General features: G+C 46.3%; 2 protein-coding genes across 2 annotated transcripts; one reads left to right on the top strand and one right to left on the bottom strand.

The window, feature by feature from the left end:
- Positions 1-1977: 1977 nt before the first annotated feature.
- Positions 1978-3552, top strand: F5Z01DRAFT_669562 (putative glycosyl transferase; the record flags this gene model as incomplete). Its single annotated transcript, XM_046264433.1, has 1 exon — positions 1978-3552. One exon carries the CDS (start codon positions 1978-1980, stop codon positions 3550-3552), a length of 1575 nt encoding a protein of 524 aa, XP_046122746.1.
- A 111-nt stretch (positions 3553-3663) lies between these two features.
- On the bottom strand, positions 3664-5015 carry F5Z01DRAFT_4846 (uncharacterized protein). The gene is made up of 2 exons (XM_046260110.1): positions 4217-5015; positions 3664-4154 (listed from the first exon to the last, which is right to left on the bottom strand). Exons 1-2 carry the CDS (start codon positions 4804-4806, stop codon positions 3776-3778), a joined length of 969 nt encoding a protein of 322 aa, XP_046122747.1. The 5' UTR covers positions 4807-5015; the 3' UTR covers positions 3664-3775.
- Between the last annotated feature and the right edge of the window lie 15525 nt (positions 5016-20540).

Below are 20540 nucleotides of genomic sequence, written 5' to 3' on the forward strand. Positions count from 1 at the left end.
CGGAGGGAAAATTTCGGCGAGCCAAGAGCCAAGGGGGATTGGATGGATGGATGGATGGTTGGATTGGACGTGAGCACTATCACCGCAGCCTGGAAAGGGGCACACCGCCGCAGGCAGATGCTGCATGCATGGCATGGCATTTCGAGGGCGGTCAGGCCCGTTCTGCCACCCAAAGGGTCCCCTCATGCCCGCTTTGGGAGGGCGGCCCCTAGCGTTTCTGGCACTTGATTGGTTGAACGCCCTCTAGCGGGCTCTAGCGTGTATTTTATTGTACGCACCCAGGCACCAGTAAGCGCATCCGCGTCTGTCGAATCGACCCCAGTTCTAATTAACTTCTTGTCAACGAGGAATCTGTCGAGACTGTCTCAGAGCGAGCGTAGATAGCTGTTGCTGACTATGGGTAGGTATTCATCTATTTGCTGGCAATTCGCTCATAGGTGCGGCTCATTAGACGCATCGCAGCCCAATGTGCGTCGCAGGTGATATCCCGAGGGGCGCGATAGTGCTCCATGTCGTCTCGCCTCGTGTCGCGAACATTATCGACAGCCTTATCGCTGGTTTCTTCGTCAGCATCTCTTCCGAACACGGACGAACTGGCTTGGCGCTGGCGGGACGATCAATGGAATGTAGCGGCAATGTTGCGAACAATGTCTAATTAAATTCTGCGCTCATTCGGTTGCATTCGTGATGAGATGTTGATCCGAGATGATTGCAGTGACCATCACTTCGTATCGAGCGTCTTGGTGCTTGGCAGGGGCGGATAATTAAATAGCTCGCCTAGCCTCGAGCTGACTGCTGATGTGAGCGAGCCTCCAACTCCATTCATTCAGCCGGCTGCAAAGGGCGAAGGCATCCATCCAACGCGCCTGCCTTATCCATGTGGCTGATCAGGCCGCGTTCGCAATGCTAGGAGGCCCGTGCGTCCTCCCGAGTCCAGCTCCACTGCTCCAGATCTGACATTCTGAGAATCCCCATCACTCTCCCGTTACCAATCATGAACCTCATTTCCCCGTCAGCGGAACACATCACGAGTGGCCTCACAACCATGAGTGTCGGCTGGATCACATGACGTGACTCAGAGATCCTCGCAAGCACAGAACCTTTGGCGCTTCTGGTCGGGCTGAGTAGGAAGCGGCGTCGACGGGAGGAACCGCCAAAGCCACAGAGCTCATCGACAGAATTCTTCACCGAGATTCGACCATGAGAAACATTTTCGTCCTGACAGACCACATGAGCAAACCATCTTTGACATGGCTGGGGCATTCCCAAACCAACCAGCGATAGCACGCGCCTTCACAAAGCCTGCCAGCCGTTCGTGGTGTCCGACTTATCGGTTTGTTGCTCCTTGCAATGTGGCCGCGTCCGACGTTCTGATTGGCTGCGTTAACGACATGTCGGAACTCCTCTGGGCGCATCACCAGTCTTTGGGCTGTACGTACAGACAGTGTCTGTTTTCATGATTGCCAAAGCGACAAAAGACTCGGATGGGCCAGCTCTATCTTCTGTCGTGCTGTTTATCTGCAGAGACGAAGAACATCGTTCTCGAGGCTGTGTGATCAAGCGATCTATTGCCAAACAGTCCTCCTTGGGGAATCTCACCAGAACCCCCTATGCCTACCATAAACGTCAAACTTACAAACCTGCCTGATCACAGGACCTACATACATGCCACTGTGCAGGGCGATCTTTGTGCGCTAGATTACCCCTCCCCCACCATCCCGTCGTTATAACGAACTGGAGCAAACTGCCGATGCTCGTGCCACTGCTTTCCTCTGCTATTGTGACCTTGCCACGCGAGGCTAGATCCCTCCATCCTGGCGCATCGTGAGCCGCAGATTCAAGCACGTGTCGCTTCTGTCGCTCCGAATGACCTCTCTGCCATTGATAGTACTAGATAGAAATGCTGGAACGCCCTCGTACAATGGCCATGGACGGATCTGTAACCTTGACACATTCGAGACTATGTTCGCCAGCATCATGGCTTCACGAGCACTCATGTCGACGTCTTCGCGGTACCCCGAGCATGATCTCTCGGAATTTCCGACCAGCCTCAAGGGCAAGCGCATCTTGCTGTGCACCGAATCCTTCGGTCCCGTCAACGGCGTGAGCAGAACGACTCTCATGCTCGTCAACCACTTGCGCGCAAACGGTGCGCAGGTCGCTGTCGTGGCACCTCACAACCATACCCAACACAACACGTTTACGCCGCCTCCGTCCCCGTCGTTGTCGCCGGTCGACAAGCCGCAACCCGAGGTGCGTGTGACGGGCTACCCGTTGCCGTTCAACCCCGAGTTGAGCATCGTGTATCCTGTGCGCAACTCGACACTGTACTCCAGAACCTTTGGGCTGGACGCGCCGCCCGACCTGATCTACCTCGCATCGCCAGCCAGCCTTGGCTTCCAGGTGATGCTGCAGCTTCGACAGCAGCCCAAGGAAAACCAGATCCCAATCATCTGCAACTTCCAGACCGACCTGGCCGGGTATTGTCAGATTCTGTTCCCAGCGCCCCTCAGCCACTTTGCCGTCTTTGCCTTTGCGGCCGTGCAGAGCTATCTCTTCCGCCACGCTTCCGTCAAGACCATCTTCTACCCCTCGCAGTTTGTGCGTCGTTATCTCGCCAGCCAGAATGTGCAGGAGGACAAGATGGAACTCCTGACGCGTGGTGTGAACACAGACATGTTCAACCCCCGGAAACGAAGCGAGCAACTACGCAAGGAGATTGCACCCAACGGCGAGATCATCTTTGTCACCGTGTCGCGCATCGCCGGCGAGAAAGGGTTCAACTTCCTCGCGCATGCGGCCAAGGAGCTCGACAAGCGCGGGCTGCCCTACAAGATGCTCATTGTCGGGGGGAATCGCAACCCCGACGTGGAAAAGGAGGTTCAGGAGATGTTTGAGCCACTCAAGGAGCAAGGCAAGGTCATCTTTGCCGGGTTCAAGGTTGGCGAGGACTTGGCTGAGGCATATGCCTGCGGCGACGTCTTCCTGCACTGCTCTGTCACAGAGACGTTTGGACTTGTCGTGCTCGAGAGCATGTCGTCTGGTGTGCCCGTCGTTGCGCGTGACGAGGGTGGTCCTTCGGATATTGTCCACGATGGCGAGACGGGCTATCTCGTGCCGCCGAACGATCTTGATGGTTTCGTCACCAAGGCAATGCAGCTTGGCCAGGATCACGCTTTGCGAGCACGCATGGCGGATGCGTCCAGGCGGGCGGCTTGCGAGGCAACATGGGACAAGATCAACAACAAGGTTGCGTGGAGGATGAGCGACACAATCGCTGAGCATGAGCTCGAACGGGGCAAGCCGCAACCGATCACAAAAGTGTCAAACGCAAGCCTTGCGGCGTCGCAGCTGGTGCCGATCTATGGATGGCTCATGATGAACGAGGCTGTCCGCCAGCAGATCACGCGAGCAATTGTCGATGCCCGCTTGATCGGCGGTCTGGGTCTCATCCTCTCAGCATGGGCCATGACTGGTCTGTACGTGATCTTCACAGAGTGTCTTCTGTGGGCCAAGGGTCGCATGAGGAGCAGCGAGAAGAAGGCTGTTTAGCATGGTGACTGGGTTTGTCGTCTTTGCTGGGCGAGTGGTGCATTCGGCGTACGGCTGGCTTGTAGATGGTGGAAGCTGTGGACAGCTTCCTGATTTTCTTGGATGGAATATGGAAATGATACCTATGACCGCATAATAGAATGCCTGATGACTCCCGATTTGAACCAATGCAATGTGCCTTCCATTTTGATGTGACCCTGCCTTGTGATGTATTGTGCCAATCTCAAATGCCTGCTGCTCCCACTCCTCCCTTGACTCTGTCACGGTAGCCTTCCCGGAACCTCCACCTCTCTACTGTGCCGAATGCGTATACGCCGACTCCCAGTAGAGCCCACGTCCCCGTGATGATCAGCCCAATGGGGAAAATCAGGATCTGTGTGCCGGGGAGGATGAATGCAATCTCGCCTTCGTCAAGCAACGCCAGTGATGACGAGACTGCTGCTTGCGCGATCGAGAAAGAAGACTGAGGCGTCAACGTGGAGAAGACACCAGTGATGAACGATGCTTCGTTGGGAGAGAGAAGAGTCGTAAGGTTGTCAGAGGACTGAGCAGAGGGTGCGGTGAGTGAAAGTGAGGGCATGAGGAGAGCTTCGAGCGCAGACCTGCGAGAGTTAGCAATGGGACTTTGCCTAGGGACACTATGCCGCTATAGTAGAATACGTACATGGTCATATTGGTGTCCAGTTTATCCTGCTGGACCTGTCCGACAAGCATGTACCGCTGGAGCTCTTGCACTCCATCGTCCACTTGTCGGGCCTGCAGCTCGCCGACCATGCCAATGCCCATGATTTCCTTCTCGGTGACGTTGCGGACTCTGGCATTCGCAAAGCCCACATTGACGTCCACATCACCTGGCTTGACGCCCTCCCATGCGCCGCGTGGCTCTGTGACTTTGTACAGTCTCAGATCGGCCTCGAAGACGCCGTTGGTGGTGTTGAGGGATGGCAGGTTGAAGCAGATACTCATGCCCGAGGGCGATGTTGTTCGTCGGAGGCTGGAGAGCTTGGACGTGCATGTCGTCGATGTGAGCGCCGAGAAAGAGGTCATGTTGATTGTTCCGTCAGGGTTGAGCAGATTGTCGGGCACGTCGCCACCTGTCGTATCATTGTTGCTGCTGGAGCCATCTTCCTGGCGAGCGTCGAGTGGCGAAGCCAACAGAGAGGCGTAAGGTTTGAGGAGCACATCGTCAGCCGTGACGAATGTAGCCACGGTAGATGCGGCAAAGGCGAAAAGAGCAGATGCGAGAAGCTGCATGATTACGAAAGAAGAATACCAGCTACCAGAGCCGATAAAGAGATATTACACAAGGGACCGAACTAGCGGTACAAGAAGTAGAGAATCAGCGCGCAGCGCCACGAGACCTGTCAAAAGAGCGATGATGATGATTTGCGAGAAGACATCGTGAAGAGAAGGACGCGAGGAATCGACCAGAGCTGAGGGAGTAGAAGGGAGATGTCGGGCTGGGGTCCATCTCCTGATGTGAGAAACAAAGGCCTGGGCAGTTTGAGGTGAGGAAACACGCGATGAATGAGCGTCAGGATACAGACGGCTGCGACGGTGACTGGAGGCGCAGGTGCAAGAGCCGCCTGCCTCTGACACTCTTGATTGTGAGTCACTTCTTAACCTCTTCACGTCTCGCCAAAGGCTGCACCAGTATGCCTGTCGAATGATACTTAAAGCCTAGATAGATATACATGATTAGATTGAAGACACCTTGGAGTGCAGCAAATGGAGATGCCCCCGAGGATCCTGTTCATCCGGTATACGAAAGTGACGACAACCTCGAGTGATGGACTGGATGGATGGACGTAACAAGGGGGTGTTACAGAACTGCCGCAGATGTGCATGGGCGCCCTCAGGTAACCCCGCGGACTCGCTGAGTCATTTCCTCATGATTCCGGTCCGTCGCGACATCAAGAAGGGTCTCTCGTGGTCGCCTTCGGATGGATCCTTCTGAGAGTCGGTTTGACGAAGGTGAGGTTCTGACTCTCGACTCTCGACGCATGTTTGGATCAAACTGCCAAGGTCGATCCGACTAGACGCAACGACCACGTGATTCTAGTCTGGGCCCAAAATATCTACCTACCCTGCGTTTGCATCAAATAGACCTTGAATTTCACCTCTCTGAATAATATCAAAAACATTCGTCTTGTGATGCGCTGTGGAGAAGGTTGTTCAAGTGCCTTGTATTATTACAAAAGAGATAGCCGTTGAGGCTCTATTTATGCGTTCTTGATCGCATGATCCTATCCTCTTAGAGCCTTCCTCTCTAATTTCCTATGTTCCGGGTCGTTTACCTCCGGTCTCACTAATTTCAGGTTCTCACCCTTCCGGTGTTACCTTTTCACCGCTAACGGCAGAATCTCAATCGAGCCTAGCCCCGCTATAAGGTAGGCTCATTATCACACACCCCCCACTTATGTGGTCATTTGACCACGCGAGTGTTATTATCGTTGCTGATTAGTAGGGTTCTAAGGTAGGGTCTCTGCTTTATCTAAGGCGTTAGAGCATTGTTCTAATGGCTATAGTGCTTATATAGGTTGATCTAATGTTATTAGGTCCTATAGGTAGCGTTAGTAATATGGTAATGCCCTTAATTACTATTATTCGTGAATAGTTATTGAGGCCTTAATAGGCTATTTATAACTCGAATAATGCTTTTAGAGCATTAAGGTAAGAGGCCGAAAGTGCATAAGAGAGTCGCATTCCCCTGCCTAAGGCCGGAATTTAATATTTCCTCTTTATACTACTTTTATCATACCTACCCGTACGTTTAATACGCTTAGTTTAAGTTTTACGAGCTTAGCTAACGTATACGAATAGTTCTTCTATCTCACGAGCGCCTCACCCAGACCCGCGCCTAAGTAGCGGAAGCTCGGCGGCTAGCCGCCGAGTAAGCCGCGAAGCAGACTAACGCTCGCGATAGCGCTAACAACGACGACGACGATGATAATAACGACGAGATTAAGACGCCTAAGAAGCGTTAAAAAGTGAGTTTTCGCGCTTTGCTCGTCTTACTTAAACGCTTATAAAGTAGCGCCCTCCCTTCGAAGGTACTCTCCGGCACCCACCGTGCCTTTAATACGTTCGCGTATTCATCTCGGGCAAATCTACCCTCGAATATCACGAGCCCTCCTCCTAGCGCGCCAAGCGCTATTAACGCTACGCCGTAGGCCATGCCTACACTCCTTTGTAAGTCTAGTAATGCTCTGTATTTGAAATTCGAGCTTTGCTAACTATAGACTACAGACCGTCCGTTTTTCTGCTATAGATAAAGTAGCATGCCTCCGGCTCCTCCCCCGCCGTAAGCGTGAACTTTAGTCCTAGCGTTTATTTGCTCGTTCTTAGCTAATAGAGCTTTATATAGTACCTTACTAACTGCCGAAAGGCGTTACGCGCCCTTAACGAAATATATAAGGGTGAAGGATTTTTGTCCGAGGCCGAGAGGACTCCCGCCCCGCTAAGCAATACTCCCCGAGCAGCGCTCGTGCCTTCTTCGCGCGCTAAGGCGCACTAGATAATTGCCGACTTACATAGATAATTAGCTAAGGCTCTTAGTGAGTAGTAGATAGTCTAGTGGTGTGCTCTTAGAGCAGAAGACTAGCTAGTCTAGTGCTCCTAAAAGAATCGTTTACCTCCGCTTTATACTCTTTAATTATTCTCCTCACATACTCGTATTATATAGTTAAAGTATCGCTCTCTATTCTTGAAATCTCTAACGGGGTAATGCCTTGGTTAGACTATCGGCCGGTATTTCCTTCGTATTAAGATATATAACTTTGAACGCGCCCTTTAGAAACTCTTAACATAGCCATATATTCTAAATGTCAATATAGCGCAGTCGAGTCGTTATTCGCATATTCTCAGAGCACACTAGGCGAATAGTTTGTGCGTTATTATATTTAAGGTCGATTTCTTCTTCTAGGTCGAACTATATATCTCTAAATAAGCGAGTTATACCGAGAGCTTCCTTCGCTATCTATTCAAGCCCTAGGAGCTCTACTTCTATAGTTAAGGTGCTTATAGTGGGTTGCCGGGTAGCTTTCTAGATCATAGGTCCGCCGAAGAGGCTAATAATCATACCCTAAGACGATTTTCGGGTGTCGAGATTATCGCCGAAAGAGGCATCCGAGGCGATAGCTAACATACCTCCTATAGTGCTCCGTTTATAATAGAGAGTAAGGCTTCGCGTTGCGTATAGGTACTTAATCGCTTAGTATGCTACCTTATGATGCTCTAGTGCTAGGTTTTGCAGGAATCTTAATAGAAGTAAGGCTATAAAGGCGACGTCGACCCGTATTATCACAGCGCAGTAGAGCAATAAACCTATAAGTTCCTAATAGCGTTTTACCTCTTTCGCGCTTACTATCTCTTTATTCTTCCGATATTCAATAATAGGGATAGGAATCGTTAGGTTACTTATAGAGCTAACGAGGTCGTATTTAACAGCTATCTTTTCGATATACTAAGCATGGCTTAAGTAGATCGTGTATTCTATGCAATCTCGAATGATCTCGATTCCTAGGAACTACTCGGCATCACCTTAATCGTGAATATCATAGGCTTCCTTAATGCCCTTGATTATAGCTTCGGCTGCCGCGGGTCGCGAGGGGTGATAGAAGACCAGCATATCATCCACAAAAAAGACAACATAGACGTCTCGAGCAGGCGAATAGAATATATAAGGTTCCTTAGCGCTTTATATAAGTCCGAGGGCTTTAAGTTTTAACGAGAATTCCTTGAACTATAATATCGGTGAGTCCTTTAGCCCGTATAGCGCTTTATCGAGTTCCACGCATACATTAGGCTACTTGAATCCTAGTGGAAGCTTATAGGTCATTAGTATACCGTGCTTATCGCGCTTTGCGTTAAGAAATGCCATCTTAATATCGAATTATTTAATATTTAGGCCGAAGTAAGCGGCTAGTGCGATAAGGATACGAAATAACCGTGCCGCAAGCGTGGCAGCATAGGTCTATTATATCGTAATCTACTCTTATAAGTCTCCGCGCACATAAATACATGCTTTATAGCGCTCTAACATGCCTATAGAATCAAACTTATATAAGAATACTTACTTAAGCGGCAAAGGTCTCGAGCGTGCCTCCGCGCATAGGATCTCGCGCTAGACTCCTTTAGCGCGCATTGCTTCTATGTTACGACCCGACATGCGACCGTATACGCCTCTCACGTGCCCCCTACTTTTTCTCTCCTATCATACGTCGCTTACACACCACGTATAATAGACGACTATAGACGACTAGCGACTATAGTCGACTATACTAGAAAGGCGCTCGTAGACGATAATCGACTACCGTCGACTATATAACATTTACTTAGTATATAGGAAGCCTAGCTTCACTATAGTTAGTCTCTACTAGCTCCTTAGCTATTAATATAATTATCTACGCAAGATCTACTATCTCGCATATAGACTATAACACGACCGCTTAAGTTAACGACATCCTAGTATACTTAGTTTATAAACCGACCTTAGATCTACCTACCCTATAGCTAGTCTAACCTAACCGTCATATATTAATAGCTCTTATTTAGTATACTACCGTGTTAAGTACTTAAGTAATACGATACTATAGCCGAAGCCTAGAACCACCGAGACTTAGGAGAAATTATTAAGCCTAAGAACCCCGGACTATATACTAGCGCCGCGGGAGAACTCTAGGGATTTCTCACCTAACTCAAGACCTACTATCGACTATTCCTTACTTAACTCAATAATAACCATAGCAAGGTTCTCTACGCAAGCACGTGCCTAGGGGGAATAGCCTTAGACTAGTTCGAACCTATTATAAGGGACTACTTAACGAACGACTAGGGCGATAGGAACGCTAAAATAATTACTATCTTCGCCACGTTCGCCGGATTTAAGAACGCGATTAAGAGCGTCTTTAGGAACATAGACGAATCTCGGGCGGCCATCGAGAAACTCTAGAACTTAAAGTAAAAGGGATCGGCGTCGGACTACGTAGCAACCTTTCGGCAGATTTTAAGCAAGCTAGAATAGGATAACGAACCCCTAATAACGGCCTTCTATAATAGCCTTAAGGAGGAAGTTAAGGACGAGCTCTATAAGAACGATTTGCCGGAAGATTTGGCAGACTATATCGCTACTACGGTACGAATCGATAACCGATAGCACGCTAGGCGCAAGCAAAAGCAAGGCAATCGTTCTAACTAGAACTACGCTCCGTCCTACACCCCTAGAGGAGGGAATAGAGGACGCGGAGGATACCGCGCTAACCAAGGGCGACCCCGCCAGAACATAGCATAGGCACACACGACAAACCCAGGCCCGATAGACCTCGACGCTATGCAACGATAACTCGCCGCGATAGATAATAACAAGAAAAACTCAACCTGCTATAACTACGGCAAGCTAGGTTATTAAAAGCGCGAATACCGCTTACTAAAGAAGGGGCGAAGCTAGGGCTAGAGGCCAGTACCTAAAGGTAAGCCAAAATAACTAAACATAACTAGGTCCGGCTACGATACGAAGTACCTAAGCTAGTCTAAGGTGCCATACCCCAACCAAGTAGCTAACACGGAAGAAATACCAAAGAACGTCAATAAGCAACCTATAAATTAGCCAGTGGCGCACGAAGCCCTACACTAGACAGGGTGCTATGATAACGACTGCTATATCCATAAAAGTAGCAAGGAAGAATCGGGATAGTTTCTAAAAGCCCCGAAGGCAAGGACCCTTACTATTATACAGAAAATCAGTATAACCCCTAAGGATAGTAATAATTCGGGAAGCGACATAACCGATACCCTAGACCACGAAGAAGAACTACTACAGAAGAAAAGGATACTCGAGACTAACCTGCTGCACGGACGAGTAACCCCACGAGAATAGATAGAGGTAGCGATAGATCGATACGACCCTCTGCCGTAAGGAGAAGACCTCTAGATAGTTATCCCCGCCTAGACACTAGACGGAGGAATTAACTAGGTAATAGACCGGAGAATAGTCCCAGGAGACGACCCACGTATATACCTAGATACGCTAAAACACCGCGAACTCTCATAGATCTCTTATATATATCACTTTTGCAAAACACACGCACCTAATAAAGGAAGGTATTAAGTCTACCTAATCAAGGGACCGGCTACCCGCGTTATTAACGATCTATACGAAAAGCATAAAGTAAAGTTCTACGCGCGTATGCACGCAGAACCTAGCACAGGATATGTGATACTAAGGCAGTTAGTAAAATACCCTAAAGCGTGCGCACGAGACCAGAAGACGTGGCGTAGGTATTAATCAATAGACTATCCACGACACGCTAAGGCAAAGGTATTCGACTAGCATAGAATCAAGGAATAAAAAGAGACGGAAGAGCTCCGGCGACACGAGAATGCCGTAAAGGCATTACTCGGCATTAAGATAGCCAAGAGTAAGGAATACGCCTTAAGCTACGGATAAGGGTGCAAGGGATACGAGAAGCACCCTAACGGTATAAGGTTACTATTCGACCCTACCGAAGAAGCGGACCGAGACCATATTAACCAAGGTCGAACGGACCGCGAAAGGTACGAAAAGGCAAAGAAAACACTACGCCTACGATATAGGATCGAGGCGCGAGAATACCTTATTCCGCAAGGAAAGGTATGCACGCAGTGTATTATACACAGGCATTTCGAAGGATATACACTAGACTACGGAGTCTACTACTATAGGTGCACGTATCACCCGTGCGAAAAAGAAGAAAAATAATATCCCTCGATATACCTAGAATCGTACGATAGTAGCTACGCATACGACCCCGAGGATAACAATATTAACATAGAATACTACCCGTTAAAAAACTATTAACGTCGCCTGTAAAAAGGGCATAGGACGACGAAGGAAACCTAAAGACCCTCTGCTCCGTAGAGATAAACGGAGGATAGAAAACGGTTTTAGAAGTCTAGATTAACGGATATTGCCTACGAGCACTATTAGATAATAGGGCAATAGGCAACTATATCTCACTAGTAGTAGTTAACCGATATATACTGCCATAGAATCATAAGACTCGGGCATATAAGCTTTTCAATATTAAAGGATAAAGCTTCGACTATAATAGTAGAACTATCGACCGCGAGACCGATTATCTCGACGTAACGATATAAGGATACTATAAGATAGTCGTCTTCGATATTATAGACTTATATAAGTACGATATAATACTAGGTCACCTATAGTTAACGAGAAGTAATCCGGTAGTCGATTAGCGCATTAGCTAGTTAGCGTGGATAGACACGATAACGCGACAATCACTATTCAATTAGAAAGAAGCGAATATTCGCGACGACTCAGCCTCTAGAGCATCTTCACAAGAAGACACAAGCGAGCCGAAGCAAGCAATAGCCGTAGTATTAACCGAGAAGGCTTTACAACCGGGTATACGATATAAATAAGGAAAACGAATTATCGCTAATATTATATAGAAGATATTCGACGCAAACCAAGCCCTACAAGAAGAAAAGAAGAAGAAACCTATAATAGAAGAAGAACGAATAAAGAATATACCTCCGGAATACCGAAAATACAGCAGGTTATTCAAGGAAACCCTCGAAACGGGTATTCTATAATACAGTTAATAGGATCACGAAATCTATCTCAAAACTAGAACCTCGACTAAGTTCCACAAACTCTATAACCTCAACCAAAAGTAGCTTAAGACACTACGAGAATATATCGACGAAATACTTAAGAAAGGCTATATTCGAACCTCTACCTCGGAAGCAGGATACCCCGTTATGTTCGTACTAAAGAAGAATAGGAAGCTACGATTAGTCGTGGACTATCGGCAACTTAACAATATCACGATCAAAGATAGGACACCCCTACCGCTTATCAACGAGCTCAAGGACAGACTCCATAGCAAGAACTAGTTCACCGCTCTTAACCTAAAAAGAGCCTATAACCTAATCCGCATAAAGAAAGGAGACGAATAGAAAATAGCTTTCCGCACCAAGTTCGGTTTATTTAAGTATTTAGTAATGCTATTCGGCCTCACCAATACTCTAGCTACCTTCTAACGAATAATTAATAATATACTCAGGGAGCACTTAGACATCTTCGTTATAGTATATTTAGACGATATTCTAATCTTCTCGGAGACCCTTAAAGAGCATAAGAAACACGTCTATTAGGTACTAAAAATACTTTAAGATACGAACCTCTTAGTTAACCTAGAGAAGTACGCGTTTCATATATAAGAAACCGTCTTCCTCGGACATACGATCCGACTAAACGAAATCCTAATAGAATAAGCAAAAATTAACGCAGTTAAGGACTAGCCTAAGCTAAAGAATAATCTTAAGGAAGTATAAGTATTCGTGGGATTCGCGAATTACTACCGACGCTTTATACGAGACTTCGGTAGGATCGTAATACTACTCACGGAACTTATAAAAAATAAGAAGGAATTCTACTTCGGGAAAGAATAGAAAAAGGCTTTCGAGACGTTACGAGATAGCATCCTATCGAATACTATGCTTATAACCTACGACCCCGAAAAGCCACTCGAATTAGAAACGGACGTATCGGACTACGCCATAAGAGCGTAGATTAGTTAACGAGATAATAATAATAATATACGACTAATCGCCTTCTTCTCGAAGAAACTCCACGGCGCAGAACTAAACTATCCTATCTACGATAAAGAATTCTTAGTAATTATCGCAGCTATCAAAGAATTCAAGCATTATATACTAGGAACGAAGTTTAGGACTAAGGTTTACACCGATTATTAAAATATCTCCTACTTTACCACGACATAAGAACTTAGCTCACGATAAGTACGATACGCTGAATTCCTAGCCGAATACGATATTAAGATTATCCATTAGAAGGGATCGGAGAATAGCAGAGTAGACGCGCTTAGCCGCCGACTAGACTACGATATAGAAATACCTAAGGCCAAGGGCTAGATACTTTAGAAAAATAACGAAAGAAACTACGTGTAGATAGCACTTAACCTTCTCTTATTCAGAGTAGAAGCAGACACTATATACTACGATAAAATACTAGATTAGGTATCTAAGCATAGAAAAGAAATACCTAACGACTGCACGACAGAAGTAGGAAAGGGACCTACCAGGAATGGACTACTCTAGATACCACCGCCACTACGCGATAAAATCTTAACTAATATTCATACGCACCCCACGGCAGGATATTAAGGAGTTAGAAAGACTCTTAAACGAATACGACGAACGTACGACTACTAAGGAATTAAGGCAGATATCGCACGTATCGTCGGACAATACGAAGACTATACACGCAGCAAGGCTACCCGGCACAAACCATACAGAGAACTAAAGCCACTACCCGTGCCTTCAAGACTATAGGAATCGATAGCCTTCGACTATATTACGAAGCTACCCAAATTAAAGGAACCAGGATCTAACGTCGAATACAATAGTATATTCGTTATCACGGACCGAATAAGCAAATTCGGATATTTCCTACTATACCAAGAAGCAACAAATACAGAAACACTCGCATATATAATACTTAAACACATCGTGGCCAACCACGGCCTTCCGGAAGAAATCATTTCGGATCGAGGGACGACATTTACCTCGAAATTCTAGCAAGCCTTAATAGCTTAACTTAGGACGAAGCATAAGCTTAGCACAGCCTACTACCCTCAGACGGATAGACAAACGGAAAGGTTAAACCAGATATTAGAACAATACCTACGGTACTATATCAACTACGAACAAGACGATTAGGTCTCGAAGTTACCACTCGCCTAACTCGCCTACAATAGCGCACCTACGGAATTAACTAAGATCTCACTATTCTATGCAAACTACGGATACGAACTAGAGTTTAGCAGCAAAACACCAAGGGATAGACCTCTTACTAAAAAAGCAATGCTAGAAGCCGATTAACTACGCTTACTATATGAACACATAAAGAAATAACTCGAATTCGTGCGTGCACGAATGTCCAAATACTATAATAAGAAAAGATCGAAGGGACCGATCTTTCGGAGGGGAGACATAGTCTACTTACTACGCAAAAATTTCATAATAACTCGACCTTTACCGAAGCTCGACCACAAAAAACTTAGACTATTTAAGATCGACGAAGTTATCTCAAATACTAACTACAAACTTTCACTACCTTCAAGCATGAGGATACACTTAGTTTTTCACATTTCACTACTCGAGAAAGCACCACAAAACGCAAAAACAAACTACGAACCAGAAGTTCTCGAAGAACTATATAAACTAGAACGAATTATCGATAAACAAACGATAGATAGAGAGGTCAAATACCTTATCAAATAGAAGGGCTATGCAAGTAGCGAAAATATATAGGAACCCGCCAGATACCTTAAGAATTATCGCCACCTATTACGATAGTATTATCAAAGGGAAACATATCGGGCATTGCGCTCTAATCGATGATCCCAAACGCACCTAACTCCTAAGCACGACCAACGGCCTATTGCTCCTCCAGGATAGCCTCTTCCTAAGAACGCACCCTATCCTCCTTATCTAACTCACGTATGCCACGAGATACTAACTCCGAAGTCCGACTTCGAAGTAATTCTCGTTAGCGACGAAGGCGCTAAACGCGCCCTAGAGCCTCTTAAAGCTCTCTCTCGGATTTTTCTAAATCCGCTTCTACCCGCTTTTATTTAGATACCGTACGCGTTACTAGAATATAGATTAGCATACGCATAAAAAACACGCACGGTACTCACGATACGACGCCACGCTAGTACTATTATAGGTCTTCTTTATTTCGATACATAACGCATAACGACGAGAGTCACCGCTCATACGACAAACGCGCTTGGCGCGATAGTAACGAGTATAGGGCATCTCGCTCTTAGAACCGTTAAGATAAATAGCTTTAATTAGGATAGCGCGACACGAGTCGTTGGTTCTCTTATAAGAAGATAGACATTTCTATACACGGTTAGGCATAATAAGAAAGAGGGAAGTTACCGAGCATAACTTACGAAGGACGACCAACGGGTTTTAATTGATTCTAGGATAGAATCTCGGAAGGGGAGATATTATATTACGACCCGATATACGACCGTATGCGCCTCTTACGTGCCCCTTACTTTTTCTCTCCTATTATATATCGCTTATACATCACGCATAATAGACGACTATAGACGACTAACGACTATAGTCGACTATACTAGAAAGGCGCTCGTAGATAATAGTCGACTACCGTCGACTATATAATATTCACTTAGTATATAGGAAGCCTAGCTTCACCATAGTTAGTCTCTACTAGCTCCTTAGCTATTAATACAATTATCTACGCAAGATCTACTATCTCGCATATAGACTATAACACGACCGCTTAAGTTAACGACATCCTAGTATACTTAGTTCATAAACCGACCTTAGATCTACCTACCCTGTAGCTAGTCTGACCCAACCGTCACATTCTATCTCGAGCAATACTGCCTCGAGCTATTCAGCGCTCAGTGGGTGAGCTAAGGCTTCCTTCTAGTTCGTTAGTACCTTTACTAGTTAGTCGCGATAGATCTTCCCTTGTGTTCTAGTGCGTAGCCGAGCGGCGCTCTTTTTAGTCGTAGCTACGGCGAATATAGCTAGTATAGTAAGGTAGCGCGTTTTCTCGTACTCGAGCGCCTAGAGTAGCTTAGGCAATTCCTTCCTAGTATCTCCGACGTTATTCGAGATCATGGTATATATTTATTCGAATAGGAGCCTAGGCTTTCGCTTCCGAGTGCTCCTCCGCGCACCTCTTATTAGTTAGGATTATTCGCCTTATTTAGGATGGTGTTCTAGTATGCTCGTCTCTCGGGGCTCGGGTTCCCCTAGACGAGCTCTCTAATCCCTCTCCGGCCGCTCTAATATATTTCTAGGCGATCTCGGAGTATGTAGGAGTTACTCCGGCGGACTTTTTGTTTCGAGATACTATATATCCGGATTCTCGTTATTCGTCCGATCACTACTACCACGAGCTCTTCCGTCTATAATTATATACTCTGGTGGATTAGGGTCGCGGTCTGGTATGCTCTCTAGGGTTTGTAGGTAACCGAGAGTTTAAGATCCTTCCTTATCTTACGATTCGGAAGTCTCCTTTAGTTCTAGCGCTATCACCCCCGATATCGAACGCTCGGTAGTATAATCATAAGTAAGGCTCTTTAGTAAGGAATGCTAGAAGAGATAAAGATCGTTATCGTTATCCTCCTCTACTATCACGTTATTGAACGTTACTTCGGGAAGCTCCGTCGAACTTTCCTCCTAAGGTTAGTAGAAGCACCGCTTATTAAACGTAACGTCCTTAGTTACGATAACCTTCTTAAGCCGAGGGACCTATATTCGGAACACGTTAGTTATAACATAGCCAACGAGGTATCCGATATGCCCTCTAGGGCTAGTCTTAAACAAACGCTTCTCGCGCCCTACTGCCTTATCTACTATAAGCGGGAACGCTTTATAGCCATAGGCGTAAATACTATTCTAGTTAGGCCGCGTATCCACGCTTATATCCTTTAGTAGTATGTTTGCCTCTTTAAACCACGATTTAAGCTTATCGCGCGGTGCTTTCTAGCCTAGTGTGCGTTTTAGGGTGATGTTAAGTAGCATGGCTGCGGTTGTGATGCTCTCTGGCCAGAGGTTCGTGGGTAAATTCGCGCTATTAAGTATCTTAATACTTTTTTCTATGACCTCCTTCCTAGCGCGCTCTATACCGCCGTTAGGCTCGCTCGTATACGCTAGAGAGCGCTCTGTAGCTATGCCTTCTTAGATCGTCTATCTTTCGAACGCTATAAGGCCTTTGATCGCGATTATAGCGCGTTTATTATCCATTCTAAACACTCTAATCATCACCCTAAATTAGCGTCTAACAAAGCGCTTAAAGAAGAACAGAGCATTAAAAACGGTGGTTGAATGCTTGTTTAGGAGGCATAGCACGTAAATCACACTACTATAATCATCCTTGAGAGTTATCACCCATTCTATGTTATTATAGCTTGTAGGATAATCCTAGAGGTCCTAGAATACCCTTATAAATAGGGACGCTGCTCTCTATTCGGATTCGCGCCTTAAGACCACTCGTGTTACGTGCGTTATAGCACAAGCGTCATAGTCGCGGCGCTCTGTTCCTTTGATAATCACACCGCGGGTATTCTTAACCAATGCTTCAAGAGCTTCCTTGCTAAGATAGCCTGCCCTAAGGTGCCATAGATACTAGTCGTCTTCCCTTGGCTTTAGTAGGTTAACTAACGGTCTAAATAGTCGTGTGTAGTGCTCTATTTATCTAACTAGAGCAGCGGTTTTAACTAAGGTATGCTCGTAAGGAGAAATTAGCTTATATTCAAGGAAAGTAATATTATGCTCCTTTATTAGATTTGCGATTACTATACTATTCTTTAGTGCGCTATAACGTAGTATATAGTCGTATCTTAAGTACTAGATACCCGTCTTATATAGTAGTTGTTCCGAGATAATATTAACGTGGAAACCTTCGATAACTACTATATCCTAAAGCTTTAAATTACCCGTTCGAGCACCTCTCGGCGTGTTTAATACCTTATAGAGCGTGCGAACGCCTCGGCTAGTGATCTAAAAAGTCGTTATACTAGCTAAGACCTCCTCTCCTTAAGTTAGATAGAATATTCCTAGGTCGAGTAGATCCGCGCTCCCGATAAGGTAGAGGGAAGCGTAGCTATCGAGAAGAGTGCTTTGTAACAGAGGTGGATCCGCTTTATCGAGCGTTATTGCCGCGGTCTGAAGTTAGTGATTATCGACGATAGCGGCTATAATATCACCGGCTGGCTAATTTCCGTTACTCGTTAGAGTATTTGGTTTAGTAGGTGTTTTGCGCTATCTACTCTTTTCGAGCTTTGCACGAAGCGACGCGAAATTATTATCTTCGTAGCGCTGCCGAATATTCTTAATCTAGCTCTTCGAGATTCTGATCTTGCAATCCTCTGCTCGTTGGCCTGTGATAGCGTATTCTAGGGTCACGTATTCCTTAGGGCTGTGTTTGTGCTTGAAGTTAGTCCCTAGCCTTATACATAGATATTTAAGAGGCGGTAATTACTCCGCCGGCTCACTGGGGATTTGCCCTAGTATGGCGTGTGCTTGGGGCTTCTTGGTCTGCGGAGCGTTGCGCGTGATTGCGAGGAACTAAGATATATAGATCTCGAGTGTTTGGCTGAGTTCCCTGCCTTTAACCTCTACTTCAAAGATCTCTTCGCGCTTTCGAGTAGCCTAATCAAGAGCATACCGAGCACTAATTATATCTAAGAAATCAGCGATTCCTTGGTTGCCCTTAATTTCGGTTAACTTAGCGTTCTTTGCTCGGTTCAAGGCGGTTATCCAAGTCAAATACCATTTTTCTACGCTTTGATTAGCCCGTCGAGCGCTTTGCAGCGCTTTATGGTATTCTCGTCGAGCTTCCTCTCGAGTTTGGGTTGCGCTAGCCGTAAATCTCTTTCTAAGGGTTCGGAGCATGCGACGGGTGGTTAGGTTACTCTCTAGCTCTTCCTAAACGTTCTCGTAGACAGCGGGGTCTATCGTCACCCTTATCTATTTTCTGATCGCCTTATCTTCCTTGGGGAAGCTATAGGTCGATCCTTAGATAAGAGCTTCGATATAGTCTAGCTGCCGCTCTCGAGCGTTCTTAGGAGCACTTTTTTCCTTAGTTATTTGCGCTAAGCGCTTATTAACTATAAAAGGGTTGTCGCTGGCTATATCTAGCCGATTAGGGTCGATTCGCTGCTAGATGCCGACATCCCTGGCGTGTGCTCGGAGAGATGAGTACCACTCGTTCTAATACGCTAGAACGCTTAGCTTAAGAGATTTCGATAAGGTTAATTCGTCTATAGTGCTTATAGTGTAGAAGAAGGGATTTGAATAGTATGAAGGAATGTGTATAGGAGCAGATAAAGTATGTATCTAAAGTGTAGTGTAAGTTACAGGTGATAGTCACCTCCCGGGCTCATAACTATGATACGCTATGGAGAAGGTTGTTCAAGTGCCTTATATTATTACAAAAGAGATAGCCGTTGAGGCTCTATTTATGCGTTCTTGATCGTATGATCCTATCCTCTTAGAGCCTTCCTCTCTAATTTCCTATGTTCCGGGTCGTTTACCTCCGGTCTCACTAATTTCAGGTTCTCACCCTTCCGGTGTTACCTTTTCACCGCTAACGGCAGAATCTCAATCGAGCCTAGCCCCGCTGTAAGGTAGGCTCATCATCACACGTCTTTATTCCCTCAAGGCCCGCATCGGGTCCATTGATTCGATCCATTCCGTTAAAGAACAAAGAAAGACCAGGACTGATGGTCAATGGTTCTACAGAGACGCCGGAAGAGTACCTCCTTTCCATCATGTTCATCAAACAATTCTCATGAATCTATCTTGATGATTGCGGCTGAAGGGCAAAATCTGCCATTAAGCCGGGGAAACTTGGATCAAATCGACCGGTCTAGGGTGACCATTTTTGGGTGCAATGTGCTGGCGTTTTCAACCACGAGTTTGGAAACACAGCCAGATGGTTAGCCAGACCACTGCTTCTTACGGCCAACACCGACCTCAATGCTACCTAGCAATCGATGAATATTGAAGGACCTATAGCACGTACTCCGAGAGTACGGGATATCCCCATTCCGCATGAGGCTCTTTACTGGTATTGGCAGAATACAAGGCGTACTCTCGAACAACCCGCCTTGCAGGTTTTAGGAGTTCACAGCGCCACAAGTCATGGGATCGTACTCCGTCCTTGGATACCCCGTATTCAAATTTTGGAGAACTTGGATTGAAACAGCATTCGGGGTGCCACATTTGGTTAGCGAATTGCTCAGAGGATGAGCGGGAGACTACCTGCAGCTTATGACCTACGGACACGACCTTTTTGCGGGGAATGGGCAGTTCTGGAAGAAGTGGCGGAGAGCCGTCTCGTCTGTGAACTTGAGAGGCTTTGCTAGCTTGCGGTTGAAGGCCACTGAGGGTGAGTGTATGAT

This window comes from Emericellopsis atlantica (genome assembly GCF_019669845.1).
Source record: "Emericellopsis atlantica unplaced genomic scaffold F5Z01scaffold_1, whole genome shotgun sequence".
In the NCBI taxonomy this organism is placed as follows: Eukaryota; Fungi; Ascomycota; class Sordariomycetes; order Hypocreales; family Bionectriaceae; genus Emericellopsis; species Emericellopsis atlantica.